The sequence below is a fragment of the Myxocyprinus asiaticus genome, chromosome 18 (genome assembly GCF_019703515.2).
Source record: "Myxocyprinus asiaticus isolate MX2 ecotype Aquarium Trade chromosome 18, UBuf_Myxa_2, whole genome shotgun sequence".
NCBI lineage: Eukaryota > Metazoa > Chordata > Actinopteri > Cypriniformes > Catostomidae > Myxocyprinus > Myxocyprinus asiaticus.
Genome location: NC_059361.1, coordinates 10,059,757 through 10,079,345, shown reverse-complemented (window position 1 = coordinate 10,079,345; position 19,589 = coordinate 10,059,757). Strand labels below are relative to the sequence as shown.

Genomic DNA, 19,589 nt, shown 5'->3' with positions numbered 1-19,589 from the left:
TCAATACTGACAATATTTACAATATTACAATAATACAATATTGACAATATTGTATGTTTCACTGTGCAAACTTAAGCAAATGTACATATGCTAAAACCACATTTTACATACAAATACCTACGAATACTCATGAGATCACATTGGATCAAACCATGAGAGCTTTCATTTAAAATTGTGCTGTTGTTGCAGAAGGCATGATAGTGTGAACAGGTGCTATATGGTGCTGTTTTTATGACTGATGGGTTAAACTACTAGGAAGACTGAAAAGACAAATTAGCCTCAAATCATCATGAAACACTCTGACTACAGTTTATTATAAGAAATATAGTGTTATCAATTTGGTCTGACTGTTATCTCCCTAGCCTATTATATATTCATACGATCTCTTTTTTTTTTTTTTTTAAAACACACAAATAGTATCATCACTCTCTCTCTCTCTCTTTCCCGCAGGCAGCTGTGTATCTTCTTATGAGCGATGAGGGTAATTTTACCCTAACAGCCAAACGATCATTTCACCCCTACAGACACACACACATATCTAAGTGGTGGCATTTGTTGCGATGTTTCCTGCTGTGGATAGTGTCATGTTGAATGAAGAGTTTATCATATTTAAAAACAGATTTAAACCCAAATGAGAAGCAAATTGTTTTAGTGAGAAGAAAGGCATAAATATGCCACGATAGTCACTCTATAATCGTGAGAAAATCACTAATCAATAATCGTGCGGGCGCCCAGCCCATGTCGCCCATGCCTAAATCCTCCCCTGATTATGCCACAAGTGCTGTTGATTTAGCTTAACTTGTATTGAACCCGGAACATTCCTTTAAATAATAGTTTTTTGGACGTTTTAGTGTTTTAGGGTTTACGGTGTTATGTCATCATGACAACGAACCTGTGAAATTGGATATAACTTTACACAAAAAAGGTTAGTAAGCTATTTTATCACTCTTAAATCTTGTTAACATGCATATTGTTGTCATCTTGTGTAGGGGTGCACCGATCGATCGGCCACCGATCTAAATCGGCCGATCTTCATCTTAAATCTGTGATCAACGACCGGCCGATCGTGCCTAGATTCTTTTTTGCAGCATGCAGTGAATCACATATACTGCTACTCTAATGAATGAGCTCTTTCCCTTGATGCATGACAGCGTGGCCTTTGGAGGGCGAGTTGTTGGCAATTCTAAGTATTCACAAATGTAACCTTTCAGACATGCTGTAATTCAGATAAATATGCTGAAAAAATTTGTAAGAATTACACCATGTATGAACATTAAGTTGCCCATTTTCTAGAGTCATTACGGTAGTTATTTTGACTCATTGCACAGTGAGCACAGAGAGGATAACGAGACTGCAAACGGGTATAAAAATGAATTAAACAATAAATAAACATGCAAATACAAATCTGAGTATATGTGATGTAACATGAGTTGTGAAAATCAGATGTTGTGTGGAGCGATAGAGACTGTTTGAGCAATCATGATCACTGTCTCCAATTACTATTAGAGACATGATTATTAATAGTGTTATTTATCATTATTACTGTTTTTATAGTTAATATTATGATAATTAACAGCAACAACAACCCTAATTCAGCAAATATGAATCAGAAATTCGTAGATGTGATTTTAAATATGTAGAATAGAAGAACATGCAGAAATAAATTACACATGTACACATTTAATCACAAGTTTACTGTAATTCCAAAAGCTTTTTGTGATATTTGCAATGTTAACAATAATTTCTGATGTCTACATTATTAATTGTCCAAAATACAGAAGTAGTAAAAGTTTAGGACAAAATCTATTGATATTTCTCACTTTGCGCTGATAGTTTTGCATGAATACATCACTTCCGGTCGGGCGGTCGCATGTCGCACGAGTTTAAATATTTTAATGCAGCCGAGGCTCAAATCAGAATCCTAAAATGTCACATCCGGACATGGTCGGAACCTCACGCAGCCTCCGTGCGACTCTCCATTGGAAATGAATGACTTCTGGTCTATCGTATGTCGTCTGTGGAATGCAGTGAAAAGGCGGCTTTACTCCCTTCAATATGCGCGCTGTCAATCAAACAAGCAAGCTCTCCAGGTGCTCTCAATATCTCATCATCAGTCACTCATCCCAGCGCTATTCTATGAAGATCCCAATTTAAAGGTGCAATATGTAACAATTTTCATGTAATATTCGTCTTTTTTTTTGCCAATGTGTAAACGGCTTGTAACGCAACTTAAAAAATGAGCCCTTCCCGGACTTCCTAGGTTGCCTATTAAAGTCTGTAGACTGATTTTCATGCAAAGGGATTGGGTTGCAATGTGACGTTTATATGCTCTACCGAGAGCTTTACATCAGACAGTAATAGCTTCTCTTCTGCTATTCAACAGCGACAACAGACTGCAACACTAGGTAACGTTCTGTTAGAGATGGAATCCAACAAACGTCCGGCTCTCAGCACAACACCGACTCCTACACAAACTCCTAGTAAGCCCTCTCCCCCCCCCCAAAAAAAAAACCCAATTTGGATTTTTTCTACTGAATCCAGTCTAGCTAAGCGGGAACGTAAACTAGAGTAAACATCGGCAGGGCATTTGATTACTGGAGGGACCTTCGTTCGGTTTTGGGGATCAAAACCGACTCTGAATTGGTGTTCTTCTTATTGGACAGGTAAGCTTCCATAACAGCAAAGCATGTGAAATATAGTGCCATAAGGATTGATCTATGTAATTTTAGCTAACTTGATCTTGCCTGCTAACGCTGATGAATTGCAAGCTACTTTGCTTCATAACTTTCAAATAATTTCAACGATCTTCTCTTTATACTAAATGTCAGGTATACAGGATCAATTTAAGCAAATACGCTGGTTTCTTGATCGTTGTACAACATATGACATACAAAACATAAAATAATGCAACATAACAGTGCAGTGCAACAGTAAACTGTCTGGTATAGTTCGGTAGTGTGTAGCTGTATGTGTGTATCAGTATGATATGTTAGCTGACAAGTAGTTGTAGTTTAGTCTCAAAGTTTGTAGTAAAACAATCATAACTGTGCAATTTTAATCATGCTACCTCATCTGTCAGCATGATGCCAATGAATCATGTTCAGCCTATTTGAACGTTACATCATTGTTTTGGATGCACGCTCGCTTGCGTCCCTATGGATGTGTGTGCACGAGTGCGAGCATGAGCAACAGGTAGCTGGCTGCAGTTCACTTAATGGCCATAGGTGTCATTAATAACAAGGGTTTCTGCATCTTACATACTGCACCTTTAAATCAGATTAATGTTGGTCACAATACGACTAATCACAGCAATTACAATTTAACCTTAATGTGCTATATGTAGTATTTATTTATTTATTTATTTTATTTTTTACTGTACTAAATCATAAAATGACCATAATATGTCATTAGAAAATTAGGAAACATGCTAAGTTGAAATACTGGCTTCTCCGATAACAATGCTACAGCCAGTATATTCTACTTTGAAGTTTCCATTCCGGGCCGGAATTTCTGTTTATGTTTTGGCCTGTGTGACACCGCTGGGTTGCCAGATTTGAACAAGTTTACAGGCTAACAACACTGCATGCTGCAGCCATGGAAGTAAACGAACTGGATCAGAGATAACAAATCCACCCAACCTAAAAAGCCTCGCCATCCGTCTAAAAACCACCATGACCAGAGGCGTAGTAAAAAAAGGATAAATATTGGAGATGCCTGTGGAAGATAGAGACAGCTTAAGCCCAGAAATACTTTAAAACGGATGCTGAGTTGGCTAATTTGCATGTCAACATTCTGGCAATATTCTCTCAAATAATTTGAATTTGTTCTGCAGTACCCATTTCAAACGCTTGTTGTCAATCTTACATATAGCACCTATAATGGCACTGCTTCACGCATTTGCTTAATAATTAGTGATTTGTGTTACAGCAAATCGCCACTGACAGTAAACAAATCATAGTTATAAATGATTTCTCACTGGAGCAGTTTTAGAACTTGTAATGGATATATTTTTCTTATTTTTAAATGTATCTCTGCTGTGTGTGATGCTCTCATGGTTTTTTACTGGTTGCCAATATATCACAATGACCTTTGATATTGACAAAAGAACTATTAATAACTGTTTTCAATACAAATAAATGTTAGCCATTCACAATTAATGGAATTTTTATGTAATTCTGGTAACACTTTATAAAAAGGTTCCATTCAATAATATGAGTTAATGCATTAGGTATCATGAACAAACAATGAACAATATATTTTTACATAAAAATGTTACACTCCCCTCCACTGCATCTGTCAAATCATATTTTTGTTTTCTTGTTTATAAAAAGGACAGTTGTGACATCAGTGATGCCAAATGCCATTGGTTGCTGTGTGTTGTAACTGATTACAATGTACAAGTTTGAATATGTGGAAGCGCCACATAGATTTGACCAAAAACGTGGGATAAAGTGCATGAGTCGCATGGACTATTTTCATGATATTTTAATGATGCTGTATTGTCATTTTGGAGCTTGACAGACCAAGTTATCAATCACTTTCATTTAATGGAAAAATGTCAGGGATATTCTTCTAAAATTCACCTTGTGTGTCCACAGAAATAAGAAAGTCTTACGGGTTGGAACAGTATGAGGGTGAATAAATAATGACAGATTATTTTAGCTTGCGGTGAATTGTTAATTAATCAAATTAATTGTATAAAATTAAACTGTTTTTATGCCTTTTTCCCCTTGGGAATCTGTGTGTATGAAACAGGCCTGTCTCTCTCTCTGTGTGTCTCTTTCTCAGTTTCTCTCTCCCTCTCTCTCTCTCTCTTAGACAGTGCATTGGTTCAGCCTGAATGATCTGTCTTCTCTCATTCGCTCACCTCTCATTCTGTCCCGTCTGTCGTCCGATGGGAACAGGCCGGAGTACCTCTGCTGTCTGTGCTGATACCGCGGTTAATTGACAGCGCGCACAGAGCTAACCAGAGTACTGAAAAACCCAAATGACTCACGGTAGAATATCACGGATCACTGACCCACACTGAGAGGAAATATACAGCGAATTACACGGGGGGTTCAGCGAGATGCACTTTGTCACAGTGCTAACACAATAAGAGAGAGGAAAGTGTAATTGCTGAAATGTGTTTATTTGAAAGGGAAACATCAAGATAGGTACTGTTATTATCAAAGAATTGTTAAAAGTGAGCAAAGCTGACTTCATCTGAAGTGAAATTTTGGTTCAAAAGATTCACATTTTCTCACTACATGTAATTGAATAAAAAACTTTTATATTGTAAGTATGAAAAGTATGATATTGATATGTAAATGAAATAGACACATATACAAATAAAATAAAAATCGTATAAATGATCATAGCTTAATTACAAATGGTTTTATAGTGAATCAGGGATGAAAAGGACAGTTGTTAGTAACTCTTGTGATTCAAATCTGTCATTATTCCCTGCTCAAGAAGCCTTTCCCAAGATTCCTCCTTTACAAAGACCATTAACATCACATTATGCAAATGATAATGGACAAATGCATGTAGCAGGGCAGAGGCCGAGCGCAGCACAGTTTAACATTTGGACTGTGAACTGCTCTATGAAGGATGTTTTCACTTACATTCTAGCTAATTTCATTCACACATTCAATCACCTGATGAAAATGCGCCTTTCTGCACGCAAGCGACTCTGTGTTTCAGAGCTGTGCTTTAACTGTTAGCGTTCCTCAAGCTCTTGCACCAGAATGTCCTCTAAACGGATTGACAAAGATGCTTTAGAGCTGTTGGTTTGTTTTTAAAGGTACAGAATCATCTGTCCAGTTTAAGGGTTATTCTTCAATTAGGTGCACTTTTGACTATTTGAAATCTGGAAAAGTGAACATATTTTTATTTGTTAAAACATTTAGCACATGTTCTTGAATATAATTCTGATCATGGCCTTGAACAACCTTCAAATGGGTTTGACAAATTCATACTTTTTTTAAAAAAAAGAAAAAGAAAAAAAAGTTGGATATATCATGGACTTGCTAACACAACATGCTAGCTAGTGGTCAATTAACTTTGAATTTAAAAAAATAAAAATAAATTGATTGATTCTGAATTCTCAAATACTTACTAGAGATGTCAAAAGTTCCAATACTTTTGTACCAAGTTGACACTAAAATTAAAAAGATGTAATGAAACTAGAGTTTCTGTCGTTCTGACTGACAGACAGCTTCTTTTTAGGTGCATGATTACACAAGCATGTGTGCTCTGCAGGTGCTCGCGGTAATGCGGAAACATGCCTATAAGCTCAAATACAATTCAAAATATCCATCTTGGCAAAATATTAATGTATAAACTGGATTTGTATCAAAATATCAGATCTGTGCATTGGAACTTGTAATCTGTAAATTTATATTGCTTGTAATCTGTTTCTTTGTTTTTATTTTATTACTGACTATTTACTTGTCTTTTATAATTACTTGAGATGGTGAAACAATGTTTACTTAATAAACAAATTAGTTAATATCTGTTTTGCCATGGTATCAAAACCGGTATAGAGAAATATCACTGGTATTTTTAGCGACTACTGAAATTTTTGTGTCGTGACAACCCTAATACTAAAGGATAGTTCACACCAAAATAAAAATTCTCTCATCATTTACTCACCCTTACACCATCCCAGATGTGTATGACTTTCTTCCTTCTGCAGAACACAAATGAAGATTTTTAGAAGAATATCTCAGCTCTGTAGGTCCATACAATGCAAGTGAATGGTGACTGGAACTCAGAAGCTCTGTAAAGCACATAAAGGAAACATAAAAGTAATCCATATGAATCCAGTGGTTAAATCCATATCTTCAGAAGTGATATGATAAGTGTAGATGAGAAATGTACCAATATTTAAGTCAATTTTTACCATAAATCCCACTCTCATTTGGGTCAATTTTTATATTAGGTGTTTTTAAGTACGAAAATACAAACAATACAAAATACTTATTGTGTAACTATATATTGTTCTGCAATGTTTTCACAAGATTCACATTTGCTGCTACTGAAATTGAGGTACAGGTAGGTTTAGACTTAAGATTAGGTTTAGGGTTAAGGTGAACAGTGTAACTTCAGATGTAATGAAAAGCAGGTACTTTAAAGGTAAGTACAGTGCAACAACACGTATGTACATAATACGTACATTGTATCAAATGCTTAAGTACATAGTAGATAAAGACACATAATATAAAGTGAGACAATTGAAGAATCACCCACATCTGATCTGTGTGCTCTTTAAATAAGATTGTTCATCTGGAATCTGGGGCTGCTGTGACTTTAAGAGGGCTGGCACCCCCTCCCTCCCTCCCTCCCTCCCTCCCTTTCTGAGGCAGCACGGGTACCAGGAGAGATACAGAGCGATTCCAGCCTCATTCAGCCCTGCCAGCACATAGAAGACGAGGAGCAATAGAGAAAGACAGTGATGCAGTCCAGCGCTCATGTCTGCCAAGAAGAAGAGAGAGCAAGTGAGAATAGAGGACTGGAAAAGAGACAAGGAGAAATTAATCTCTGCTGGATTGTCCCACAGAAGTAAATGCGCTGTCTGAAACCTTACGCACTCTGAGGAATTGCTACTTCATTTAGGAAAGTTAAAAGTCTGGAAGTTGTCAAATTTAACAGCTCATTTAGAGACCAGACAAGTGATGTTGGACACTGCATTTCATAGGACACGTGGGTAAAGCCTTGTAGCTTTTCAAAATATCTAAAACTTTACAACAAGAGGCTTTTTTTGAATATCATGCCAAAAGGTTTACTTTTTGTGTTTATAGTCTTTAGAGCTTTGCGCTCATGAAGAGCACCTAATGCAGATTCCGCAGTCATGATACTGGACTCTCTTATCTGGTTTGTCCTTTCATGGAACCAATTCACCCGCAGGACTCTAATTACGGATGAGATTGGAAGAGACGGCAGAATAGTGTGTAATTTGAGCATTTAAAATGAAGGAATGATTGCCTGTTTGCTGTGGGCTATTCCAGAAATCACTCCTGAGACTCAAAGTGTTCAAACATTCTCCAATGGAGCTTAGCGCCCATCAGGACGCTTGCCTGTCCGTTCAGGGTCAGGCTAGAAATGCCCAGTGCATCACCACCTCACAACCTCTGCAACTGACAAGCTGTGGTCTCAAGCAGGGTCAAATGGGCGGCTTTAAGAAAGTGTGTCGGATCGAAGAGGACGTCTTGTGTCCGTTTCTTGGGTTGCCGCCGGGCGTGCTGGAAATGAGGGTGAAGGAGGGCAGTAAAATTAGGAACCTCATGGGTTTCGCAATGGCACGGATGCAGGATGAGACTGGGACCGGTGGTCAGACTGGACTGAGACAGGTCGTGTTTAGCGGGTCAGGCCGGGCCGTCACTAAAACCATCACATGTGCTGAGATCATGAAGAGAAAGATTGGTGGTCTTCACCAGATGACTAAGCTCCAGTACAAGGGCTTACGAGAGGTCTGGGAGAGTCAGGAAGGAGGTGACTCGGAGATGACCGTCCACCGAACACTTCCCTGCATCAGCATCCTGCTTTCTAAAGACCCTCTGGACCCCTTGGAACCTGGTTACCAGCCCCCTGACAACACCTTCTGGACCGAGAGAACAAGAGGAGAAGCTTCACAGACAGTGGAGAAAAGACCTCTGGACTCCACTGACTCTCTGATGGAGCCACCAGCAAAAAAAGCCAGTCTTTGAGCATTATGCTAAAGTCAGCAATGCCCAACAAAGACTTTAACGAACTTTCTGATAAGTAGCCAGGGCTCTCAAAGGGGCCTAGAGCAGTGGTTCTTAACTGGTGGGTCACGACCGAAAAATGGTTCTGACAGGGTCAGCAGGGGAAAAACAATGCTAAATGCAAATAATACAATGCAACTAACCATATAATGAATAAACAATTAATCAAGGCAAAGATGTTGTTGAGAATGTTTTTTTGCAGTGTGTGTTCAATCAAATTATATGTTTTTTTGCCACAATTTCTTCTATCACTTGGCTAGTTTCTGCCAAGTGACAGATTCAATTTTGGCAATAAAACACATTTATTGTCAAACATGGACACAGTGTTGTAGTCGAGACCAGCTCATCCAAGTCCAAGTCCAGTCCAAGACCAGAGTATTTTGAGTTCGAGTCATGACTGAGACCAGAAGAGGGTCGAGTCTGAATCAAGACCAAGACCGGAGAGGGCAGAGTCCGAGTCGAGACCGAGACCAGTAAAAAGTTGAATCTAAGACAAGAGTTTTTCATGAATATATTAAATGGCTCATATATCAAATAAACCTCATTTATTATATTCTTAAGTTTATGTTGGTTAAACAGTATTACCAGATGAGAATAAAAATAAAATAAATGACACATCCTAGGTTAAGTGAACAAATTGGTATTACAGTTACGACATGCCAGCGTTTACAAAATGTCAGTGAAAAACTCAAATTAAAGGTTCAAAATGTGGCTTAACATGGAAATACAAACTACCAGCTTCTGCATACTATTATATTCCATTCAAGTCAAGTAAACATTTCTGCTTTACAAAAGGCAGTATTACTGTACTATAACTAAAATGGGCCTAAAAACCAAACAATAATGTATTAAATATGACAGTGTTTATGCAGAAAGCAAATATAAAAATTTACATTCAATTTGTTAACAATTTCCTCCATTGCTCTACTATATTTCATTCACTGTATGTCAAGTAAACATTTCTGCTTACTTATGCCTGCAAGATTTAATATCGGGGTACGCACAGAAACTGTTTTTTCCCCCCCAGAAACCATTCAGTTCTGATGACATTGAGAGAAGTATTTTAGAATTTTCTTCAGTATATGTAGTATTCATATAACTAATGGCTAAAGCATTTCTAAAAGATAGGCCGTTCAGACCAATGCAATGCAATGAAGAGTATAACACAGGTGTCTCGAGACACATTTTTAACAGATGACTGACTTTAAAAAATGGTGGCGCTCCAAAACACAGCGATACATAATGCAGCAGTCAAAGGCATCCATTTAGCATGATTACATAGAAAAACAACTGAAAAACAGCACGGATGGACGCAACAACGCATTTGGTGTGAACAGCACCTTATTAATAAACACAGCACTACAGGAAGTTTATAAAAGTTACCTCTAAAAAAAGCAGTCTTTTGATGACTGTAGGTAAATATCCACTTTATCCAACAATTTGTTTGTTTTCCATTTTCTAAAATATCCCGACGCTGTTTTAATGAGTGAGAAACTGCTTCAAATTATTCAGTGAGATGACTCCGAACTAATCAGACTGAAAAGCCAATCGATTCTGACCTTTTTGCTAACCTGTTCGGCCAATTCGCTGAAAAGGACCAACTCAATAGAATGATTTATTTGTGAACTGGGCATCACTAGTTCTGATTCTTCGCAGCAGACTGAAATGCATGACAGACATCATGGTCTCTGATATTGTCTCGACTGGACTCGGGGTTAAGTCCAAGTCCAAGTCCACACTTGTTTGAGTCCAAGTCGAGAAAAATTGCTCACGAGTCCATGACAAGACCAAGACCATGAGTCCTGTCTCAAGTATTACAACACTGCATGGACAGATTGTGTGACATGCCCTCATCCTCAGAAACCATGAACAAAACTACGTAAGGTGAAAGAAAATACGACCCAAACTAAATTAAACACAGGTTCGCTTGGAGCGAGGATAAACATGGTTTGTGTCGATCACTCTGATTTTTGCTTTGTGTGGTAAATTATTGGCTGCCGATCATGAAAACATTTAAATTCAAGAGACATTTAGATACCCAGATTGTCAAATTTCTTTTTCAGCTTATGTAATTTAGCATATTGTTGGTTTAATGCAAATCATGGTAATGTTAATAAATGTCAATGTTTTTACAGTAAACAAATCTGATGTCCAATGTTAAATTTGGATCCTGAAGTGAATCCAGTTGAGAACCACTGGCCCGTCAATCCAGGGGCATAGCAGTTGTTTTAAAAGTGTGTGTGTGTGGGGGGGTGGGCACAGCTGTCTGTAGGTGGCTCACACAGACCCAACACTTACAGTGCAGTATTAATATATTACAGTATATATTAATGTATAAGTTTGATATAAGTATTATATTAATATATACATATTATTTACTTTTTTTTGACTACATTCACCAAAATTCTTTCAGATCCATTTAATGAATCAACGATCAAAAGAACATTATAACATTAAAAGAACAAAGAAAATCTATAATTTCCCTACAGTTTGTGAGCTGCTGAGCATGACTTTTATCAAAAGACATCAGTAATAGTCTTATAATAATTATGAGTTTCAATAATGTCCGTACGTTTTCATGTATAACTAAACGAATCTACACATGTATTCACTTCAGCAGATCTCTTTTTTCCTACAGTTTGTTGACTGCACACCAATATAGAGGTAAAAAACAGGAGCTTTACATATTTAACACAGATCTAGTAATCTGCTTAAATTGGCAAAAACAACTGATCAAACAATTACCTCACAAACATAATGTAAAAAGCATAATTTAATAAAGACTCAGGCGATGATATAAACTCCACTTAAAATGTGTGCTTTAAAGAAGGATTGTCCTTTGTTTTTCTGCAGTGCATTTCATGTAATGCTGCCAATCAAGAACGATATGCCGATAAATAATTCTCGTTTGTGTGTTCATCATCTCTAGATTATTTAGATCAATGTCAATGCTGATAAAAAAAAACCACGGATAAATGAAAGCGCTGGCTCAGCGGTTAAGGCTCATGGTTACTGATCAGAAGTTGGGGGTTCAAGCCCCAGCACACCCAAGATGCCACTGTTGGGCCCTTGAGCAAGGCCCTTGACCCTATCTGCTCCAGGGGCACCATATCATGGCTGACCCTGCACTCTGACCCCAGCTTAGATATGTGAAAAAAAAAATAATTTCACTGTATATGTGCAAACATATAATGTGTGATAAATTAAGTTAATTATCTGCACACTGTGCATACAGCAGAATATATAATTTATGCTGCAGCAATAGTAGTGTAATTTTTGCAGGAATGAGATGAAAGAAAGATGATCTAAGTGCAGGCTTATAATATAACCTCAGAAAAATAAACACAAGTAAAGTAAAAACACGAAAACAGAACAAACCACTACAGACATGAAAGGTTAAGAACTGACAATGAACAGATGAAAGCACAGGGATTAAATATACAAGGACCTAATGAGAAAACAAGGAACACCTGGGACTAATAAGCATAACAACCAATGAAACAAAGACAATGAAAAGAACTACAAAACCCATAATCAAAACACAAGACAGGCAGAGTACAATAAAAATACATGGCGACCCCAGTTGTTACCAGGGTAACCATTACAGATCCCCCATCTAAGGAGCAGCTCCTGAAGCTCCTTAACACATAATACACACAAAATAGTTCATGGGAGGAGCAGGAGTTTATGGAGCTGGCAGTCCAAGAGAGCACAGGAGGGGAACGAGTGGAGATGAAGGCCATGGGTGAATCCGGAGAGACTACTGGAGGGCAAGATGGACCAGACGGCCAAGGTGGAGCAGGCAGAGACCGACATGAACCAGGAGACCAGGGTGGAGCAGGCGGAGAGCCCGGAGACAGATGTGGACCAAGAGACCAGGGCGGACCAGAAGACCAAGGTGTAGCTGACGGAGGGACCAGAGACCAGGGCAGACCAGGAGACCAGGACGGACTAGGCGGATGGCCAGGAGAACAGGACGGACCAGGCGGACAGCCAGGAGAACAGGATGGACCAGGCAGACGGCCAGGAGAACAGGAAGGACCAAGCCAGACCAGGCAGACCAGGTCAAGCCAACATGGGACTCCAAGGGCAAGGCACTAGGGGACTCGGAGAGCAATGCACCAAGGGACTCATAAGGAAAAGCACTAGGGACCAAGGCACAAGGAGCAAGGCAGCTGGGAACTCAAGCAACAAGGAAACATGAAACTCAGGGAGAGCGGCACTAGAGGGCAAGATACAAAGGGAGTCAGGGAGCATGGCACTGGGAAAACTAGCACTGGGGAACAAGGCACTGGGAAGCATGGAAAAGGGAAGCTTAGTACTGGGGAGCAAGGCACTGGGGAGACTCAAGGCCGCAGGAGGCGGAGACTCAGTGGGCGAGATGGCCGCAGGAGGAAGAGTCTCAGGAGGCTCAGGAGGAAGTGTCTCAGGAGGCTTGGAAGATGGAGCCTCAGGGCACTGAACAGACTGGTAGGTTGTGTCTGATAGGTGCTGGTTACTAGACTGAGCAACAGACTGCTTGATGGCCTCAGGGAACTGGACAGGCTCGTTGATGGCCTCAGGGAACTGGACAGGCTCGTCGACGGCCTCAGGGAACTGGACAGGCTCGTCGACGGCCTCCGTGGCCGGGAGCGCTGGCAATGACTGGGGAATGGCCTCCATTGCGAGCTCTGGCTCTGGGACGGACAAGGCTTCAGGCGCTGGCTCTGGGACGGACGAGGCTTCAGGTGCTGGAACGGACGAGGCTTCAGGCGCTGGGACGGACGAGGCTTCAGGCGCTGGGATGGACGAGGCTTCAGGTGCTGGCTCTGGGACGGACGAGGCTTCAGGCCACTATAGCCATGAAAGGTTAAGAACTGACAATGAACAGAGGAAAGCACAGGGATTAAATACACAAGGACCTAATGAGAAAACAAGGAACACATGGGACTTATAATCATAAGAACCAGTGAAACAAAGACAATGAAAAGAACTACAAAACCTATTAATCAAACACAAGAGGCAGAGAACAATAAACATACATGGCGACCCCTAGTGGTTGCCTAGGTAACCATTACAAGTAGGAGTAGTATGGTAGTGCTATTCTAAACACAGCCATTACAATTTATTTAGGACTTCATGCTTCCAAATTGTAAAAAAAAAAAAAAATATGTGTACTTTTCATGTCCCTGCTCATGTGGAAATAAAGCATTTGTTACTTGCAAACTTGCTTACAGTGTTATTTTAAATGGACAGAAAGTGCAGCTGTGTGCAACTTTACTGTCATGAGTTCAACACACAGCACTTTCATTTAGAAAAGCATTCAGTTCCATTAAAGCATCATGTCGTATAACATTGCACTGGGATCCAGATAAATGTCTTTGAAGGGATTTTGTTTGAGAGATGGCTGATTTAATTACATTCTCAGTGATAAGCCTCGACCGACAATCTGTGAATCACTCTTTTACTCTATTGCATAATGTTGCCAATAAAATACAAGCTTGATTAAATCTTTTACAGCTAAGTCTTATCAGAAATATAGAATCTTCTGTAAAAGCAAACTTCTAGTCTATTGCTCATGGCTGCAGAATGTTTATTCTTTCTTAGCCAGAAAAATAACAGGCAGAGCATTTTCATGATATTTAAAAAATCTCCTCTCACAAAAATCATGTGGACTAAAGAGTTCTGTGGTCCACATGGACAAAATAATAATAATAATTAATGTTTAAAATAATGATTAAATGTATGGGTGTTATGAATACTAATTGGAATGAGACCTGACCACAACAAAAACATGAGATCTGAGGCCACATCAGTACTAATCCATTTTCGTTTGAAAATGCATTGATTTTTCTGTTTTCACACTTTTCACAATTTCAAGATTTTCACACTTTAATCTTAGATTTCTTAAAAAGTGGGTTTACAAAAACAAAAATACAGTGCATCTGGAAAGTATTCACAGCGCTTCACTTTTTCCACATTTTGTTGTTACAGCCTTATTCCAAAATGGATTAAATTCATTATTTTCCTCAAAATTCTACAAACAATACCCCATAATGACAACATGAAAGAAGTTTGTTTGAAATCTTTGCAAATGTATTAAAAATAAAAAACGGGAAAAAAATCACATGTACAAAAGTATTCACAGCCTTTGCCATGACACCCAAAATTGAGCTCAGGTGCATCCTGTTTCCACTGATCATCCTTGAGATGTTTCTACAACTTGATTGGAGTCCATCTGTGGTAAATTCACATGGACATTGGACATGATTTGGAAAGGCACACACCTGTCTATATAAGGTCCCACAGTTAACAGTGCATGTCAGAGCACAAACCAAGCCATGAAGTCCAAGGAATTGTCTGTAGACCTCCGAGACAGGACTGTATCAAGGCACAGATCTAGGGAAGGGTACAGAAAAATTTCTGCAGCATTGAAGGTCCCAATGAGCACAGTGGCCTCCATCATCTGTAAATGGAAGAAGTTTGGAACCACCAGGACTCTTCCTAGAGCTGGCCGCCTGGTCAAACTGAGCGATCAGGGGAGAAGGGCCTTAGTCAGGGAGGTGACCAAGAACCCGATGGTCACTCTGACAGAGCTCCAGCGTTTCTCTATGGAGAGAGGAGAACCTTCCAGAAGAACAACCATCTCTGCAGCACTCCACCAATCAGGCCTGTATGGTAGAGTGGCCAGACGGAAGCCACTCCACAGTAAAAGGCACATGACAGCCCACCTGGAGTTTGCCAAAAGGCACCTGAAGGACTCTCAGACCATGAGAAACAAAGATTGAACTCTTTGGCTTGAATGGCAAGCGCCATGTCTGGAGGAAACCAGGCAACGCTCATCACCTGGCCAGTACCATCCCTACAGTGAAGCATGGTGGTGGCAGCATCATGCTGTGGGGATGTTTTTCAGCGGCAGGAACTGGGAGACTAGTCAGGATCGAGGGAAAGATGAATGCAGCAATGTACAGAGACATCCTTGATGAAAACCTGCTTCAGAGCGCTCTGGACCTCAGACTGGTGTGAAGGTTCATCTTCCAACAGGACAATGAGCACACAGCCAAGATAACAAAGGAGTGGCTACAGGACAACTCTGTGAATGTCTTGAGTGGCCCAGCCAGAGCCCAGACTTGAACCCGATTGAACATCTCAGGAGAGATCTGAAAATGACTGTGCACCGATGCTCCCCATCCAACCTGATGGATCTTGAGAGGTCCTGCACAGAAGAATGGGAGAAACTGCCCAAAAATAGGTGTGCCAAGCTTGTAGCATCATACTCAAAAAGACTTGAGGCTGTAATTGGTGCCAAAGGTGCTTCAACAAAGTACTGAGCAAAGGCTGTGAATACTTATGTACATGTGTTTTTTTTTTGTTTTTTTTTATACATTTGCAAAGATTTCAAACAAACTTCTTTCACGTTGTCATTATGGGGTATTGTTTGTAGAATTTTGAGGAAAATAATGAATTTAATCCATTTTGGAATAAGGCTGAAACATAACAATATGTGGAAAAAGTGAAGCGTGTGAATACTTTCCGGATGCACTGTAGACAGCACACCTAAGCAGTTCGGGATGAATGCAGAAGTTTAATACTTAGGATTTATTCTAAAGCGCTAACCCGAACTACAATGTTGGAGGAATATTAATTTAAAAGGACAAAAGATCGGCACATATCAAAGTGAAGACCAGTTTTTCATACTAAACGATGTTTTTTTTTTTTTAAATGTAAAAATGCAAAAAGCTTTCTGTGAGGGTTCGGTTTAGGGGATAGAAATTATCCTTAGATGGAAAGTCCCCACGATGATATAAAACAAAACATTTGTGTGTGTCCGTGGGCAGCGAGATGAACAACTTTCACACACTCTCTGTGGATCACTTCATCAATATCAAGATCTGCTGTTTTCTTCAAACAACATCACAGATTGTCTCTCTATCAGGGAAGATTCTCCCCACAGCGTTAGGAAGCAACATTCATCATTTGAAACCGTTAGCGTTATGATGTCTGCAAGGGTCTCCTGCACTGAGCCATGACTGAATTTGTGCGTTTCTCTGTGTGTAACCTCAGGATGTTTCTCTTGATCGTAATGAAAATCTCTTGAGGACTGAAAACCACTTAATGCTTTCAATTTATCCAAATGCCTCAGACGTGCTTTTAATACGTGTGCACAAAACAGCCACAGCAATCTAATTGTGCAGATCTTCTCCCCAAATGGACTTTCTAAATGATAAAAAGCCACATGCTGATTGGAGTCCTTTTGTGCAGCATACTGGTATCCTTTCAGGTTGTTAAAGTCATCATGAAACAGCATTCGCAGACCATTTTACTTCCACAATCTGAAGTATTTCAGATTGACACAGAACATACAATGAGACTATTGATTTTATCCACAGAGGAATTGACTGGATGGTGAAAAGTGGGCGTTCCATACAAAAAATGGAGTCAGATCTAAAAGTGGATCTTGAAAAACCGTTTTCCACATTTGAGTAGGATTTTTGACCGGGACATGGAGGCTGATGGTCAAGTTCACCCCTCAGAGCATCTCTACGTATCTCATTGATAATGCTTCTTTCGTTCTGTAACCTTGATTACATTAATGCTAATCAGAATTAAATTGCATTAACTATTGGCAACATTTTATAAATACTGCATTGCCTGCAGTCTAAAACAATGACTAAATTGGTATTTAAACCATTAATCCCACATGTCCTAGGTGATGACAACCAATATTTTGTATTAGCGTGTACCGATGAATCGTAAGCAATAAAATCAGAATCTAGTACTACGAAAGTAAGTAGGGTCCATTTTGATTTCATGTTGACTTTAACCTTGTGCGACCCCGAGTACACATGCATGGACGTTGTATTTTGGCATCGCAACGCATAACTTAAATTCATTTAAACCGACTGATCTCAGTTCAGAAGACACTGTGCTGTCAGTAAAGGTTTAAATCATGTGACAAAACAACATGGCACCGATCACAGCAGAGTTTGTGTTTGGGAGAAACGCCAACAAAATTACATCCAGTAAGAAAAATAATTACCTTTTTACATTGAAACCTGTTTGAGTCGAAAGATTAGATTCTCTAGATCTTCAGATGTGCCATTTTAAAATTTAAGCGATTTATTGTGAAACGCCATGCTGCTAAACACAGCATACAAATGTGTTCTTAGTGCATTTGTTCCTAAGAAATCCTATATTCACTGTGTATAATCACACTGAGAATCAATGGATTCATCCAAAAGCTGAAAAATGTTGGTTTCAAAGGTTTTATACAGAGTAAGGATGAAAATAAGGTGCATTTCAAACTGTTCTGAGACCAGTGCAGAGAGACAGCACACTGGAGATTAAGTCATTCACTAAACAGGGAGCAAGGGAGCATCCTATAGCTCTCTAAGTACATTCACTCCTAAATTCTGAACAAAAGTTCAGTTTTAGGCTTCAGATGATGTTTGGACAACTCAACATGTATGGCAGACATGGGACAATGGTAATCAGTACTTAGATTCAGAATTTTTCAAATATAGTTTTATTTTAACATGGTTGGCAGTGATTGGATGATGCTGGCCGTTACTTTGAATCAGAATTAATTATGCTACTTTCTGATGTAATGTCTGTAACATCTCAAAAACATGAATAAACAACACTCCTGGAAACATAATAAACAAAAAAATCTGACTTTCTATAGCTTGGTATTATTTAAAATGTCACCACTTAGTCCCACTGTCCACATACTGTATGTTGCCATACATTTTTAGGAAAATTATTTGCTCTAAAATGTCTTTTTTTTTTGCATGTTTATTAGGTGATACTAGTTACAAATCAAAAAGGGAAATGGAAAATGCACACAGCAGTCACGCTCGGGTCTCAGGAGGTTAAAACCCTTTTGTTCAGCCCTGCAGAAGTCTGTGACAGTCTCCCTGAAGTTCTCTCCTCTGTGATGGACACATCATTATCATTCTTTTTCCAGCTGACTAAATGAATCATCATGGGGCACCGAACTCAGAACCGCGAGGAGCGAGTGATTTCAGCTGCAACTCAACGCAAATTGAACAAACTCTGGAGGGTTACAGACTGAGGGGGCGTTATCAGAGAGAGCGTCTTATCTGTGAGTCAGCGCAGCTCACCTTGCACACTAATGCAAACCAAACACACACATTAATGGACACACTACACACTCGTAGAGAATGTCACACACTGCACAGTAAATATTCCATCGACCTGAAGCTTCCAACAGGCATTTGAAATTCCATGCTGAGTGTGGAAATGCAGATGTGTTTAAAAGCAGGACATTACTGGGAAGAGAGCGATAAAGAGTGCATAACTTGCATTAAACACTGAGAGAATCAATCTGTGACCCTAACCTGCAGTCCTTTTTTAAAATAACTAAATTCAGACATCTTTTAGTCAACATGATCACAAGGAAAATCGACGTATTGCTACTAACCCCATTCTACCAATTCCCTGTTGAAAAGACCAGCACTGCTGGTAACCAGCTTATGTTCTGTTTTGGGTGCTGGTCCCCCAGCATGGGATGCTGGTGTGCTGATGTCTCCACCAGGCTTTTAAACTAGCTTAACCAGCTTCATCAGTAAGACAACGCTGGTCAACCAGCTTCACCAGCTAGGTTTTGGTTTGCTGGTGAAAAGCATGGCTATGCTGGTCCACCAGCTAGACCAGCACCAAACCAGCACTAATCAGCATAACCAGCCTAGTCCAGCATGGGAATTGCATGCGGGTTAAGCTGGTCTTTTTGGCAGGGTTTAAAGACAAGCAGCATTCCCCATCACATTTTTTTGTGATCACCTTTCGCTCTAGCGCTACTGATAATGTGTTGCGCGAGCAACCTCCAAGACATGGTTTCTTGTCTTGTGTGAACCAGGA

General features: G+C 39.5%; 1 protein-coding gene across 1 annotated transcript; it reads left to right on the top strand.

Moving 5' to 3' along the window:
- The first annotated feature begins 7,405 nt into the window (after positions 1–7,405).
- On the top strand, positions 7,406–8,898 carry LOC127456484 (ribonuclease P protein subunit p25-like protein). The gene has a single exon (XM_051725003.1). It carries the CDS (start codon positions 8,031–8,033, stop codon positions 8,688–8,690), a length of 660 nt encoding a protein of 219 aa, XP_051580963.1. The 5' UTR covers positions 7,406–8,030; the 3' UTR covers positions 8,691–8,898.
- The last annotated feature ends 10,691 nt before the right edge of the window (positions 8,899–19,589 follow it).